General features: G+C 40.1%; 1 protein-coding gene and 1 non-coding gene across 10 annotated transcripts in view; one reads left to right on the forward strand and one right to left on the reverse strand.

Moving 5' to 3' along the window:
- Nucleotides 1-588: 588 nt before the first annotated feature.
- NCOA3 (nuclear receptor coactivator 3) overlaps nucleotides 589-16,541 on the reverse strand; it is a 191,549-nt gene continuing 175,596 nt past the window's right edge. For 8 of the 9 annotated variants that reach the window (XM_089769688.1, XM_075901554.2, XM_075901553.2 and 5 more), the window contains 7 exons: nucleotides 15,905-16,076; nucleotides 13,649-13,945; nucleotides 12,001-12,105; nucleotides 11,278-11,518; nucleotides 9,312-9,486; nucleotides 4,957-5,098; nucleotides 589-3,726 (listed from right to left, as the gene is read on the reverse strand). In XM_089769688.1, coding sequence (XP_089625814.1) covers nucleotides 3,715-3,726; nucleotides 4,957-5,098; nucleotides 9,312-9,486; nucleotides 11,278-11,518; nucleotides 12,001-12,105; nucleotides 13,649-13,945; nucleotides 15,905-16,076 — 1,144 coding nt within the window. In that variant the 3' untranslated portion in view covers nucleotides 589-3,714. The remainder of the gene's footprint in view (nucleotides 3,727-4,956; nucleotides 5,099-9,311; nucleotides 9,487-11,277; nucleotides 11,519-12,000; nucleotides 12,106-13,648; nucleotides 13,946-15,904; nucleotides 16,077-16,541) is intronic. The other variant, XM_089769690.1, reaches the window with a different exon arrangement.
- Nucleotides 15,461-15,590, forward strand: LOC149523467 (small nucleolar RNA SNORA5). Its single transcript, XR_016347069.1, has one exon. It is a non-coding gene; the product is annotated as a small nucleolar RNA SNORA5 (small nucleolar RNA).

The following is a 16,541-nucleotide window of genomic DNA, read 5'->3' on the forward strand; positions in this document are numbered from 1 at the left end:
CGAAGGGTTTGTACTTACATTTCGCTTATCTGGCAGCAAGTTTTGCACATGCAGAAGGTAGAATCCTGAAAGGCCAACTCCTGTTAACAATGCTACTGCACACCAATCAGAATTACTTTGAAAATTTCACCTCTACACCCACAAAATACAGAACTTTCTCTGTAGTTTAGTACAGTCTGAATATACATTTCCAGAAAAAAATGGCAAAGTATTTTCAAAATGTGATTTTCCCTAGGACAGAAAGTATACAATATAGCAAGAAAAACAAAAACTTGGGAACAGAAGTTATTTCCTCACCCTTCCTCCTAGTTATCAGAGCACTATTTTTAAAGTCAGAAAGACCATTTTAAAGGCAACTCTGCAATTGATACATCACAGCCACTGAGATTAACCTAAACCCAGGCAGCCAGCCAAGAACTCAAACACATTCCTCAAATGTAGCCTCTCTCATATAACAGTGTTACATTACCACAGTCTTTCTCCAGAGTGGCTATATTTTGGTTTAATATAAAAATACTACATTGCTGGCCCACAGAATATAACTGGCACATGTGGCAGCTCAAACATCTGACATACCAAATCACCAAGTTCAGGTTTTAAATAGAAACGTTTATTTACATTATTATTAACATCAAAACACAAAACTCAGAAGAGCAGTAATACTTTATAACCAACCCTTTTATAAATCAGCCCACATAGTTTTTGTTTTGTTTTTGCAATGTAAAGATACACACCTTTTAAGCAGTATTTAATGTAAACTAAATTTAAATGTAATTCTCAATACTGTGTGCCTTCTCCTGAGAATTTAAAAATATTGCTCTCAGAATTATATGGTTTCATAACTACTGTATTATTCTATCAGTCTGCACTTAAAATCTAAAATAAAATGTGTGAACTGGTGCAACATTCAAATAGTTTTATTCAGACCTTTAAGTAAATGCGCTTGAATTCCTAACTTTAAAAATACAATTTAGGATGAGAGTGAATAAAAAATTGCTTATGGATTTTATAAAATAATGGTTTCTGTAAACAACAGGAAACCTGGCAGGCAAGTAGTGAGACTATGCCTGCTATGCAGTAGTTATCCAACTGGTTACACTAGTAAACTTTGATCTTACTGTCAAAAATAATTATAAAGCTTCTTGAATTATTCTGCTTTACAGTAGAACCAAAACACAGTTGTTGGAGATATAAAATACTACCAAAAATCAAAGGACTATTTTGTTAAGTAAACATACTTGTCACTCTAGATGACATTATCTTTTTATCATATTTGAATTAAAACAAATCTTTGGATTCAGCAAAAAGTAATTATTGGAAAAAACCATCATTCTAAAAGCAGATAAGGGAAGAGGAGCCTTTGTAACATCCATTAGGTACCACATTTTAGAAATATAAATAGAATAATTAAAAAAAAGTTAAGGGCAAGATGCATAAAATAGCAGATAGGCTGAAGTTTTCACTAGTCAAAGCAATTAAAGTTTGCAGCTTCCATCATATAACGAACAAGATATAAAATCATTCTATTCTGATTTAATATAAAAAGCATGGGATTGTTGCCTGTTAACTTCATTACATTGCACTGACTCAACCAGCAGGTAGATTCTAAAGAGCAAGAAAAGGGAAACAGATCCTTATGTTTGTAAATGGCATGGATTACAACACAGTTGAACCAGACTAAGGAGCAATAACAACTAAATTAATATAGCCAAATCTTATGTTCTCAATAGTATTTGCAGAGACTGATCTGTATAACAAGGAGATTTTTTATTGCATCTACCTGCATTATAGAACAGGACAGTACATTTAGGGTGAATGTTATTTTTGTGAATTTTTGCACTAAAAATTATTTATATTAAAATGGAAGAACATGGAAATTCATTCATGGTACTGCAAAACAAAATGACTTCATACTTAAGAGTAGCAAAGAAATTGTAAGAATCACTAATTTTCACTCACTCGGGAGAAGTCTGTTTTCCATTACACAATGAACAATAGAGCAAAAGCACCACATGCCTTAAACATTTCTGGTTCACATCCTTATGGCGTTTCCATGTTTCAATCGTCGTCTATCTGAAAGTGGATAATCTGTAATAGCATTGTTTTATGGATAAAAAATACAACTTGTCAACGGATAAAGATGAATAGTTTTGTAACCTAACATGAATACTGATAGTAGAGACACTTGTTTGGAAAATACATTCATTACAATAGAAGAACCAAAGAGAAGCAGACAATTTGGTTAAACTGTGTCTTAGTAAGGTTTCTGGATGTCATGTGACTACAAATGAGTTGCTCACTGTAAGATGCAATGGTGGAGAAGTTATTAACAATACTTACCAATAGGCATGTTTAGAAACATATATAGGGGAGGCAACTATATATTAATCACCACATGAACTGTTCTGACAAGTCATAACAGTTTACAATCCAGGGAACTTTTTTTTTTTTGTCAAACTGCCCTATAGAAAAAATGAAATGTAACAAAGTGCTCACTTACTGTGGCGAAAACACTAACCAACTTCTTACCCCTAAACAAAGGATCTTTTTTTAAAAGCTATTATGGTAAAGATGTAAAATAAGTGGCAAAGACAAAAGAAAAAAAAAGATGGGCCACAAAAAAAACAAAAACAAAAAAAAAAATCACCCAATTCCAAAGTCATTAAATTAAAAATAAAATGGAAAGGTCTTCTATCTAGACCTCAACTAGGATGAGTTTACAGAAATCAACTTTGTTAAATATTTAGCTTCACAAACTCTGCAAAAATGAGTTAGTGACCTACAAAAGTCATATATATAATACAATATCTTAAAGACCATATTTACAAAATTTATTCACAAAAGCCCTGCAAAATTCTGATTCAGACTGCAGTGCCTTGCCTTGATTTTTCTGAAGGTTCTTTTTTATCCAAAAAACCATGAAGGATTATTGCTCTAATTTCCATTAACATAAAACATTACAGTATACAGTCTTATCAATCAACAATTCTTGAGACTGCATTTGAAAAAGAACACGAGTGCACCCTACCTTTCAATTTATTATCAATGATATTGCATTAATCCATTATATAGACTTTTATAAAGTGCATTTAGCTGCACATCAAAATTTAAATTAGTCACAACTATGTTTAAATAATTAATTTATTTTCTCTGTAACCTGTTGGCATCAGTGGGCAGGATTATGGAACATTACATGCCAATTCATTTTTCTTTGCCTGTTTGGAAATCCTGACTCCTGGGGATAAGAGGTTAAAAGCAGCATTTAAATTTCCAAATTAATATAAGAGTCAAGGCTAGGAACTACATTCTCTGTCAGATATTTTTACCCACCATGACTTCTCCAGGCACTTTAGCCTGCCTGTAGTTAAAGGCTTTGGATAGCTACAGTAAATACAAGTGGCATACATAGAGTCTAGCCATCATATTTACTAAAATGCCATTCCCAAATTCACATTTCTAGAGGCAGAGTGCCAAAAATATTTATGATCATTGTTTTGTACACCACAATATACAGTAATACAGAGACTCTGATTCTACTAAAAAAGAGTCCTTTTTTATGAAGTCACTTGGGACATCTTGGTGGTCAGCTGGAAAAAAGTTATTTCCATAAGGCCAGTACTAGTTGCCACGAAGAATATGTAGCTTTTCTTTGTAATACTAGTGCATCTTCATTAATAGAAATCATTCTGCTTTGGGAACGCATGGTTTTAGGTGTCAGCAGTATTTCTGTTAAAAGAAAACAAAACACATGTATCAGAAGAACACCAGGGTGGAATTCACAAGGGGTAGTAAAGCACCCATGTCCCACAATATGGGCACCACTGGTATTCACAAACTTCTACTCGGCTGCCACTTAACCCTGTAAGCACTTAAGTTTCCACTGTTAAAGTCCTGAAGATGCCTAAATATTGATGGCTGGGCAAGCACACATCCACCTAAGTCCTGATGCTGTTTAGCAGCTGGAAGCCTAACTCATGCCGAAGACCCAGCAGGATTCACAAACTAGGTGTTTCCCTGCTTACCTATGATCAGGGCCTAATCCAGTGGCATGCTCACAGCACATCTAAACCCACACAAAATAGGGAAAGGAGGTGGTCATGGTGCCCATCCCCACATAACTTTTATTACATTAGTTAGAGAAATCACCCAAGATATGGGAAACTCAGATTCAATTCTTCTGATACAAGTCTGATGCAAAGTAGCAATTTGAATTTGCTTCTCCTATTTCTCAGAAAAATACTCTAACCACTGGTGCATGGGACATTCTATGACAGGTCCCTCTCGGTGACTCTAATACATTGTGGCTAGGTATTCACTGGAGTAGAAGTTCTGGAATCTTGGTCTCCCACCACCAAGGTGAATGCCCTAACCTAGTATAAACTGCTTAATCCTCACAGGGCATTTTGACCATTTTACATATATGGAAACCAAACTGCTCACTTGATTTTACTCCCCCTCTCCAATGTGAAATGTATCAATTTAGTCTATTTGAAATCTTTTTCTTAGATTGAAGATGGTCTTGTGGACAATTTGCAAAATCTCAGCAGATACACTTGCCGATTTCAAGTATTTTGGTCTTTGTAATTTCCCCAAGCTATTTATGCGGTGATCATTGTGTCTTCTGAGCCATAATCATGAGATACCTGAAAAGAAACAGCTAACCTACAAGCAGACTTCCAGGCTTCAGAATGGACTTGGTGAAATGCCAGCAAAGTAAGATAGAACCCACTGATGGAAAATTAAAGCTTTAATCTCAAATGGCTGGGGGAGACGGCAAGAACTGAAAACGTGAGAGAGGAAGTAGACTAATTTGAGAACCAATTGTTATCAATAGGAAAAGAGGAGATTTGGACCTATAAAAGGATCTTATAACCACCCAGACCTTTAGGGCTGACCAAGCCTCTAAATCTCTACAGAACTATTTATCACTGGAGCGAATTGTTACAATTATCTTACCTGGTCTGGACCCATAGACATGCCGGACATGGGCATGGTGTTAATATTCATTTGTCCAATATGACCACTGCTGCCATTCATATGCATCATATTATAAGTTGTAGGGCTGCCTTGATGGCTGAATTGCTGCTGTGGAAAAGAACTAGAGCACACAAGAACAATTACATTTACCTTCCATAAAGTTTGGCTGGCATTTTAATGATCTGCTACTGACATAGCAGATAGGTAAGAAATAAAATTAAATCTTTACATGATTACCAGCACCATAAGGTACCCCACATGTTACTTTTACACATTGGACTGATAATACAGAAACACCAGTACTCTGATCAGTTACCTTTTGTTATCTGAAATCTTCAAATTGATTTACCTTTCAGGAATCTGGTAAGTAGGTGTTATTGCTAATTAATGGATACAAGCTTTCTCTTGTAGCTCCCATTTCAGAAATTTTAGTGATAATATTAGTCCACCATCATAACAACTGTTGTGCTCAATACATTTCTTCCAAGGTATGTTGTCAATATTCCTAGACTAAATCTGATTGCTAATTATAAAGATATAAACTCATGAATGTTAGGTGAAAAATGTATTCAGCCATCTATTCATACTTAACCAGGATCAAGGGCATAACAGATACTACATGCAAAGCTAAGTATGGGACTCTTACAGCCCACTCAATTAGCCTCATTTAGCACCAGTACAACAACTGACAGGAGAGACGTTAGATAGCATGTAAGTGAATAGTCATGTAACCACATCAAATTTTAGCTGTTACACAACTACAGTAATTCCTCATTTAACACGATAGATACGTTTCAGAAAATAATCGTGCTAAGTGAAAACGTGTTATGCAGGGTCAATTTTCCCATTGAAAATAATGGAAAAGGTGGGGGTTGCGTTTCAAGCCCATATGTGCTCGCAGCTCCAGCCTTCACTTGTTAGCAGCTGGGACCGGGACATAAGGTTGGGGGAGAAAGGGGACTGAGTTATAGCAGGGAGGGGAGGTGTTTGGCTCTGGAGAAGGGCGGGGAGGGGGCTTGCAGCTGGTGGCTGAGTTTCTCCAGCTGGCCGGTTGCCGGCAGCTGCCCGGGACTTCCCCTGCCTCCTTGCAAAGCGGTGGAGATTCACCGTGCCGTTCCCCGGCGACCCTCTCTGGCCAGATGCCTCGCTCTCTCTCCTCTGCCCCCCGCTTGCAGCCGGCGGCTGGGTTTCCCCAGCTAGCCAGATGCCAGCAGCTGCACGGGGGTTCCCCTGCCTCCTTACAGCGGTGGAGGTTTGCCACGCTGTTCCCAGGCGACCCCTCCTCGCCAGCCTCCGGCCAGAGGGGATCACCGGGGAACGGCATGGTGAGCAGTGAACCTCTGCCGCTTTGCAGGGAGGCAGTGGAAGCCCCGAGCAGCTGCCAGTGACCGGCCAGCTGGGGAAACCCAGCCACCGGCTGCAAGCAGGGGGCGGAGGAGAGGGAGCGAAGCATCCCCAGAGGGGGTCGCCGGGAAATGGCGCGGCAAGCAGTAAACCTCTGGAGGCAGGGGGAAGCCCCACACAGCTGCCAGCGACAGTCTGGCCGGAGAAATTGTGTTATTGTGGGGACGGGTCATGTTGTTCGAAAAATGTTCTCAAAAAAAAAAAAAAAAAAACGTGCTATTGCGAAAATGTGTTAAGCGAGGAATTACTGTATTCAATAGTCCCCAGAGGTGGGGCCGGCAGCCAGCCCCACTCCTGGAGAGCCCGCTGCTACCCCTCACTGCTGCCTCTTTATCAGAGGCAGCAGTGTGGGGGTGGCAGCAGCCCCTGCTCATGGGGAGCTTGGGAACCATCTCAGAACAGTGGCTGCTTTGCAGCAGCCTCCCTTCCCACTGCCCTTGCTGCAGAGGGAGGGGAGGCACCATGGAGCTGGTGCTGGAGGGAGACGGATATTAAGCTGCCTCTTGCACCCCCTTTAGGAGGCAGCAAGGGGAGAGGCAGGCAGATTCGCAGAGCCGGCATGCCCATACAGCCGGCTCACCACATGTATCGGCTCCTGCCTGCCTTTATCAGAGGCAGCAGCACAGGAGTGTGGGTGGGGAATGAAGGGAAGGATCCGGTGCTCGTGGGGAGCCCACTTCCGCCCCCCCCCTTCTTGCCCCTGATACAAAGGCAGCAAGAGGGGGAAAAAATACATGTAGTCAACAGGATTAATTGATAAGCCCAGACTTATTGGTTATCATACAGTTGTCTACATGTTGACATCCCTAATTGAAAGTGTGAGTTCCCTCTCCCCCTTATTTTTCTGCTTAAAATTTGGAGATTTTTCCTTTTTTCTCCACTTATCTGAAGTGAGCTTTGACCACAAAAGCTCATGATACTATATATTTTTGTTAGTCTCTAAGAACTAGTTTTTTGACAAAGACATGATATTTTTTTATCTGTTGGATAGAAACTAAAATGTTCACTTTATCTTGATCAAAATCCTTTTCCGTTGCAAAATGCAAGACAGTGTTTTACATTTGGGTCCAATGAAAGACAGTGGCAGGATCATGAATAAGAAAATGCTATAGCAAAGCACTAAGTGCTGCAGAAGAAAGAATGCATAGCTGTTTGGGGTGTGGTGTATTGTAACATCTTGTGGCACTGAGACCACTTACAGAGAAAAAGAGAAAATGAGTCTGCTTTACAGCCTTAGCTGAGAGTCACCTGGCTTTTAGCTCATGCTATAGAGCAGGGGTGGACAATAAAAATATACAGTGGCCCTCCAGGGTTATTCCCTGGCAGGCCAAAACCAGTATATTTACCTGCATCTCTGCAGGTATCAGGTAATCACAGCTCTTGTCGTCCATGGATCATTGGGAAGCAGCGTGAAAGAAGACACCAAATCCTGACACTCCCATTAGCCGCGAACAGCGATCCATGACCAATGAGAGCTGCAATCACCCGACACCTGCAGAGCAGCAGGTAAATATAGAGATCAGGGCCTGCGGGGACTACCCCTTCATACCGGATCCATCCCATGGGCCACAATTTGCCCACCCCTGCTGTACAGGCTCATGACTAAGCTCCAGAGGTGCCAGGTTCCAGTCCGCCTCTCGGCATTACATAGCCACTTGAAGTTCATGTTCTCAGAATTCAAAACTGGTTGACGCAGAATATAAAACAAGATCATTCACAACCATGCAGTGGATTTATATGACCAGCAGATGTCCCTCTAGATGGTTTACATCGGGGTGGGGAACCTCAGACCCGGGGGCCAGATGTACCCCTGGCTTGCCTGGATCTGGTTCCCAAGGCTCAGGGCTCTCCTTCCAAAATTGCAGAACCTGTGCTGGTTCTCCAGCCTCCTTGCTGCCCCACACTAAATGTCTTAACTGTGGCCTCCATAGACCCTGGTTTGTGAGGAGAACATAGGAGTGTCTTTCTCCTTCTCAGTTGGGGGCTGCGTCAGTGAAGGTTTTTTTGCTTCTCATTTGTTTGCAGTGTGTTTTATCTGTGGACCAGCAGTCCGGGACCCAAAAAAGGTTCCCCACTCCGGTTTACATTGAAACAATCATAGTCACATTTCCAAACCAAAAGACAATTTCATATTAACTAGTATACTGGTGAAACGTGTACTTTAGCTTTCCTTTCTCACCACTGCTAAGTAGTATGTATGTGTACTTAAGTTACAGAAAACACACACACACACACACACACACACACACACACACACACACGGAAAGCTTTGAAATACTTGTAAATAGCTCACCACACACACTAAGAATTGTGAGGACTTTGGAAATGAGAAAAAAGGTTACAAGTTAAGCTTAGTGGCCAAGATACTGTTTCATAAAGACTCCCATGACACCCTTAATCTTAGTATTGAGGGGACAAGAGATTCATGAAAGCCTTAAATCATAATCTTGACCTATGTATCTTTGGATTACACCTTTAGTAAAAATAATTAGTGTTATAATTAATAAAATAATTATGGGTGTGCAGGTGTGGGTACACCCACACACACACACACACACAGATGTGCACACACTTTAAATGGAAAATAAAACACATCTATTGTCTTCATCAGCATGAACGTAGGTTTTAATTACTTAGTTTTTTCCTACAACATATAATTGGAAATAGTGTGTGTTTATTTTAAAAAATATGACCATAATTTTGTAAAGCAGCTAGTGATTTTGGGTGTCCAACTTCAAACAATTGAATGGTAAAGGCAAAACTGCCATCGATTTTAATGGAGCCAAGATTTCATCCATGATTTTCAGAAAGTGCTAACCACCCATTCTTCAAAACTCTGAAGAGTCTGAATTTTAGCACCTGAAAGCCAGGACGCCCAAAACCAGTGGTTACACCTTTGAAAAATATTGACCTAAGTCTTTGGTGCTCACCTGCTCCTGGCCATGTTTCCTGATGACCAGCCTTTCATCTCAGGGGACTGATACATTGCTGCTGCCTGAGAATGCTGCATCATGGGATTTTGGGAGGGTCCAATTCTTGATGACATCATTGGGTTTGGAGGGCTTGCTACTCTACTGAAGGTGGGATCAGGTTGTTGGCTTATTCCTTGCAATAAAAGGAACAAAACAAATGCTAATTGTCTTTAAGTATTTTCTAGTCTCCTTGCAATGGAAGATGAAAAATATCACATTTAATATATGTTAACAAGCATGATAAGTCCTGAAGCATCAGATTTATATTTATTCTTAAATACTAGTTTGCACTGCCCTTACATGGGAAATGGATTTGTACATGTGTATATGGACATTTAAAACTTCATTCACTTCTGCAGCTTATTTCCCATCTAGAATCCTTTCCATAGCAACAACAAGCTGTGATATCAAATTATAATTTAATGTAACAAATAAGCAGCAGGTGCAGAAACATTTAGCAATAAAATCCTGGTTTTGCAAATAATATCAGTGAAATAGCAAAAGGAAAGGGAAAAGACACATGTAGGCTAAATCAGCAAAATGATTTATAAATGGAAGTAGTCAATTTTTCAGCAGTGTTTTTAAAAGTTTTCCTTCAATATCTGAAAGGTACTATAGTGTTTTCAATACGAGCTGGTTACATTTTCCTCATAACTCATATGGGAAAAAGCGTGAAGATATCTTCCTTCTCAATATTATTTATATAGCATTATAGATAAGCATGAGAAATTATAAGAAAAGTAGCTAATAAGGAATTAATATATGTAATATCCATATTATTAAATGACTAAATTATGAGAATCAGTAATGTGTTGCTCTAATTAAATGTCAACATTTAATTGAATGCTGCAGAATGCTAGTCAGATATAAATGATTGTAGTATTCTGTAACAAACAGCCTAGAGAATTTACTTGGGATTATGATTCTGGATACATGACAATGACTTTTCGCTCTCAAAACTGGATTTTGAGGACAACCAGATACAGATGTTGCATGAATTAAAATAAATATTTCATTGCTTTCTATAAATGAAAGACTGAAAAGTTCTATGGATAACATGACAGCATAGAATTATCCAGGCAAAAGAGTTATCAAAACAGAAATGGGGTGGCAGGAAAAGAGAGAGAAGAGTGATAGACTCTGTTATGTCAGGAAACATATCACTGAGTTCCACAATAAACAGTACACTCTTTGGCATCACATTTAACTCTTTTGATTTTGACTGTTTAAATGAGAACTAAGGGAGCTCCACATTTATAAGGTAATAACCATTTCCTGCACTGAAGAAATGCTGACACCTAAAACATAAACTCTTAAGGAATTTCTTAGTCCAAGATGTAAACAAGCTACACAGATTAACAGCTTTCCCCAACACTCACCTCTCATCCCTGCACTCTATCTGTATACTGAAGGTCTCTGTGCTTAAACTGCCTACTACCAACAAAAGCTTAGCCATCCTAAATCCTTTCCATTTCCTTCTCACTTTCACTAGCTTTAATATCTGCAGGAAGGGGAAGCTGAAACAGACATTTTAATTAATAGGCAGCATATGGCAAATTCTGGAAGCAGCAACCAGAGAGTTTTGCATAACAATTCTATATAAATTCTTGGGTTTTCACTGTTTATACTGTATCTTCACAAACAGAAAGGACTTGCCTGTATATTTGTGGCAACAACAGCTGTTATGGGAAATAAATGTTCAACTATGGATAAATAATTTTATAGCTCCCCTGCACTATGACAGAGAGTTCCATTTAATAATATTTGGCTACAAAACAGGTTTAGCATCCCTGAAAATTCCCCAGCCATACACATATTTATCTTAAGCCCCATTGTGATTTGGAATATTTAGGTAGATGAGAAAAACGGAAGAAATGGAAAATGGAGCGAGTGAGACACAGAATTGAGATGTTAGCATCAGTACCATAATTAGGCGGATATGGGAATTGCTGTGAAGGAACTTGAGCCATTGGGGGACCTGCCAGAGAACTGTCCATGCTTCCTGAGGCAGTCACATTTGGTGGTGGACTGAAGGCCTGAGGTTGCTGTTGTTGCTGCTGCTGCTGCTGCTGTATCATCATTGCCATCCTCTGCTGTCTGATATGATGACTTATTAGCTCCCTGTTGCGTTGAGCCACCATCTGAGCATTAAGAAAACCTTGCTGCTACCCCACAAATAAACAAAAAAAATGTATTGGATGATAATTAACAAGTAAAATTAAAGGCATGCCAGAGAATAAATCCATGTAAATACTGTGTACCCATAGGACCCAGCACATCGAGAACTAGCAATGGAATTCAAATTAATGAAAGCCAGCTGACAGCATTAAAATGATCAATATATCAAGTTTTCATTCTAAAAGCTAATACAAGATGTTATCCTCATACCACTCGTTTCACATATTACTTACACTCTACATCTGTAGCATATCATAACAGACCACTGACAGGTCTGCAGTTTCAGAATTGTGGGAGAAATTACCCACTTGTTAATGAGGATCATTCTTGAGCCACCAAAAAATAAGTATACCCTATGGAACCATGAGAGAAGGCCTGAATTCTACAAGGACCTTGTGGGTGTGACAAATTTGTTCTCGTCTATTTTATAGCCTGCAATCTGTAAAGGGTTAGTTTGTTGATTACTCACCTGTGACCCCACTTGTGGCTGCATAACTGGCCTCAAGCCTGGGGCACCACCAGTACCCGGGTTTTCCATTTTCATCTCAAGTGCTTGACGGGTCTGATTGAGAAACTTGGGGAAGACAGTTAGCAGTGTGTAAGTGGGCTGTATAAATCTGCTTGAAATAGGAATTTACCACCCCCCACAAAAAAAGAAAAACAACCAGGCTATAACCACCAAACTAAGTAACAATGGCTAAACACTTTATGGAGGGGGGAAGGAAAGAAACCACCTTTCTGCAAACATGATCTTTTTAACTTTTGCATCTAGAATCTAGAAATTAATATTTTCCCTAGTTAGATAAATAATGCTGAACCATACAACTGTTTAAATATAAAGATTAAATTCATATTCAGATTAATTGTCCTGACTTTAAAAGGCTTTACTTTCTCATAAAATATTTTATAACTAAAATTATTAGAAGCATAATTTAATAGATCAACTTTTATGAGTTCCAAAATATATTTAACTACAGATTTCATCTCTAGTTCAAGGATGGACACTGTTAGAGGTATAAGACACATGACAATTGCTCCCAAAATCCATAGCCTGATTCAATGTCATGACACAACCACGAAGAAAGCTAAACGGTGGGAAGTGCTGAATACCACACTCAATAGTAGCCACTCCCTTAATTTCCCCAGCCTTTATTATCTGATACACTGTTATCCAGAACTTTGTCACTACCTTTTACATTTGAAATAAAAATTTCCTCTGCTATTAGAAAATTTTTTTTATTCAAAACATATTCAGTGTTCCCCAATGACTTCTGCGTAATAAAAGTTGTACTGTACTGAGGGACATACCAATTAAACTGAACTATTATGCTAAGAAAACTGTGAGACAACAAATAATCTTATTAAAGCAGCACTTTTAAAGCAGCAGTGTTAAAATGCATCTAGTTTATTGTACTCTGCCTATCATCATAACATCAAATTATCAAAAATGAATTAGATTAATAAGGGAGAACAAACTTTCTATCACCATTAATTTATATTTAATATAATTAATCAAATCAAGTAATATATTAATCCATCTATTCATAGAGAAAGTGATTGATAGATAATAGCACATTTTGATATCTGTGAATTCATTGTTCTGAAAATTACGAGTTAATTAATTTGCAAAGTAAATAAGTTGAAAAGCTATTTATTTATTAAAAACAAACCCAGATAAATTTACTGTAAAGTTCTTTGGCAGAAGACATCATTGAGGCCAACAGCTTAAAAATTCAGAATAAAGACTGGACAGGTGTATAGCTAAATTAGATCATCCAGAGTTTACTTTAAAGAGAGTAAAAAAAGGGAAGGAACATAAATCTTTCTACCATAGGGCCAAACTAACCTCTAAGAGGGAAGTTCTAGGAAGAGAGATCTTCTGTGAGCAACTTATTCCATAGGTAACCTGACTGAGATTCTGGTACCTTCTTCTAAAGTTTAAATCATGATATTGGCCACTATCAGGCAAGATATTGACTATCCCTGGAATGAACTACTATAGCAATTTTAATGTTCCCTTTATTATTCTGAAGCAATGTACCCCTTTCTCCTTGTAATTAAGTTGTTCTATCTTTTAGAATAAGATAAAAATGTAAACACAAAAGCAAAAAGATTACCTGCTGCCCCTGAAGCCTCTGCTGGAGTTGCATTCTGAGCTGCTTTGGTGTATTGGTTCGGGGTCTCATCACACTTGCTCTAGGATGCATACTTTGCAGTGGAAAACCACTCTGTTGGCTCATCTGATTCATCATTGAATTAAAAGATTGCTGTTGTCCCTGCATGTTAGTAAAACCTCCTGGCATTGCTGCCCCTTGCCCCTGATAGGGTTGACCATATAATGTAGGCTTCTGGTCAATCATAACTGAAGATTCCTGACCTTGAAATGAATCTTGCTTCGGTTCCAAAGTTTGACCCTTTAACAAAAAACACATTGCCAATAAGAATGTGATACTATTTAAAACCAGAACAAGTAGTAAGTGCCGAAGTAATCATAAATTAATACAGAAAACTATCCAGCTAAAAAGGCAGTGATCATTGTTGAACCAAAAATGTAGCATTTGTAGGCTGCTATTCACCTTAGTTTTTACTTCCAGCAGTCTTATCTCTTTGCAGTGATTATAATTAATAAATGACTTCAAAACCATTTTGAAGACTCTGACATACAGAATTGTTAAAAAAATGTTCCTTTTATAGCTTAAAGAGTAGTTTTACTCAAAAGAATGACTGTTTCTTAATGATTTCCATTTCAAGTGTGCTCATTCTATAAGATTTTTTTTAAACACATATAGATAAAATAAAAAAATTAAGAGCCAGCCATGCAAATTCAGCCTGCGATCTGAAAGCCATATTGACTTCCTCACTATTTGATGTCATTGTATCCTGCAATCTGAACTCTGTAGATGATGCATGAATCACAAGAGTTTAATTCACTCTCCTATAACTGCTATTTCTGAAGTGCTAACAAGAATAAACAACAATACAAAATATTGTAAGTAGTCAGAAATTGGAATATATCATATCTTATGTTAAAATGGCACCTATTACTTTTTCAAAAACACAGACACTCTTTTGGTAGAAAGTTTAATGAATACTGATCAGTGATTTTAATCAAAGAGGAACAACTGAACCAGATTCTAAAAGGTGAATGCTATGATTTTTCATTCTCTTTCCAATTACAGGCAGACCCCGGGTTACGTCTATCCGACTTAAGTTGGACCCCTAGTTAAGAATGGGCGGGGGGGGGGGGGGGGGGGCGCAGCTAGGGCGGGGTGCCTCCCGCACTGTCGCCGCCTCTGGCGGCGCGGGGGGCGCTTCCCCCCAGCAGACCAGGAAGACGCGGAGCTAGAGCCCCCCCCACCCCCCAGCAGACCAGGGAGACGCAGAGCGGCTTTTCTCGCCGCGGAGGACGCAGGCGGCGGGACCGCCAAGACGCACCGCGGTCCCGCTGCCCGCGTCCTCCGCTGCGAGAAAAGCCGCTCCCGCGTCTCCCTGGTCCCTAGTGCCTCCCCCCCCCCCCCCCCCCCAGCAGACCAGGCTTTTCTCGCCGACGCCTGGGGTAGAGCAGCTGGGGGGCTGCCGGGTTGGTCCCATAGCGCCGAGGTGCGGCACTACTGGACCAACCCAGCAGCACCCCAGCTGCTCTGCCCCAGGCGTCCTCAAGTCAGCCGCTGCTGAAACTGACCAGCGGCTGACTACAGGAAGCCCAAGGCAGAGCTGCTCTGCCCCGGGCTTCCTGGAATCAGCCGCTGATCAGTTTCAGCAGCGGCTGACTTGGGGACACCTGGGGTAGAGCAGCTGGGGTGCTGCCGGATTGGTCCCCGCAACGCCGAGGTGCGTCCCCAAGAGCAGCTGGGGTGCTGTCAGGTTGGTCCCACCGCGCCAAGGGTCGGCGCTACCAGACCAACCCAGCAGCACTCCAGCTGCTCTGCCCCAGGCGTGTCCAATTCAGCCGCTGCTGGTCAGTTTCAATAGCGGCTGAATCTGGATGCCTGGGACAGAACAGCTGGGGCGCTGCTGGGTTGGTCCCTGCAGCGCTGCACCTCGGCGCTGCGGAGACCAACCTGGCAGCACCCCAGCTGCTCTACCCCAGGTGTCCCCAAGTCAGCTGCTGCTGAAACTGATCAGCGGCTGATTCCAGGAAGCCCGGGGCAAATCAGCTCTGCCTTGGGCTTCCTGTAGTCAACCGCTGGTCAGTTTCAGCAGCGGCTGAATCGGGGACACTTGGGGTACAATATGTACCAGTTCCGACTTACGTACAAATTCAACTTAAGAACACACCTACAATCCCTATCTTGTACGTAACCCAGGGACTGCCTGTACCAATTTTAGAGGGAAAAGCAGGAAAATAAATGATTGAACTCTTGGTTACTCACTTGATTTACAAGATCAGGAATTCCTAATGCTCTGTCAATTTCCTCAAGTCCTGTGACATCTGTGTTACTCAGCAATGTGTGCAACTGATCTAAAAGAGCTCTTTCATCACTCTGGCCTTCTATGTTAGGAAGTGGACATAAGAAGTCATCCAAAGAACTTCTAAGTAATTGTCTATAAAGCAACAGGTTTAAAATAACTGATTATAAAAACATACATAATTCTCATGTAGCATATGTCATCTGAGGATACAAGCACCTTCACAGAAATGGGTATTACTCATAGGACAGAAGGGCAAACTAAGACAAAGTTTAGCAGACATAGACAATGTCACGATGAGTCAATAGCAGTGCTGAAAATGGAAACGAAGGGCTTGTCTACACAAATACATAGTTCATGGCAAGCTGAGATGCAGACAAGCCTGGAGTCTTCACTCCCAGTCGACTTCTGAATGCACTAGAATGGAGAAGACTATCAAATCCAACTATTACCAGTTATGAATCCATGACAGCAAGACATCAGAAATTTTCAGAGAGAGTTGGAAAATAACTTTAGAAGTTCACTCCTAACTTCTAATGTGGCAATGTCACATTTTCATATATAAAATATGCGTGTGATTAGAAAAACAGTTTTTAAAAC

The sequence above is a fragment of the Pelodiscus sinensis genome, chromosome 17 (assembly GCF_052426305.1).
Source record: "Pelodiscus sinensis isolate ZL-2025 chromosome 17, ASM5242630v1, whole genome shotgun sequence".
NCBI lineage: Eukaryota > Metazoa > Chordata > Testudines > Trionychidae > Pelodiscus > Pelodiscus sinensis.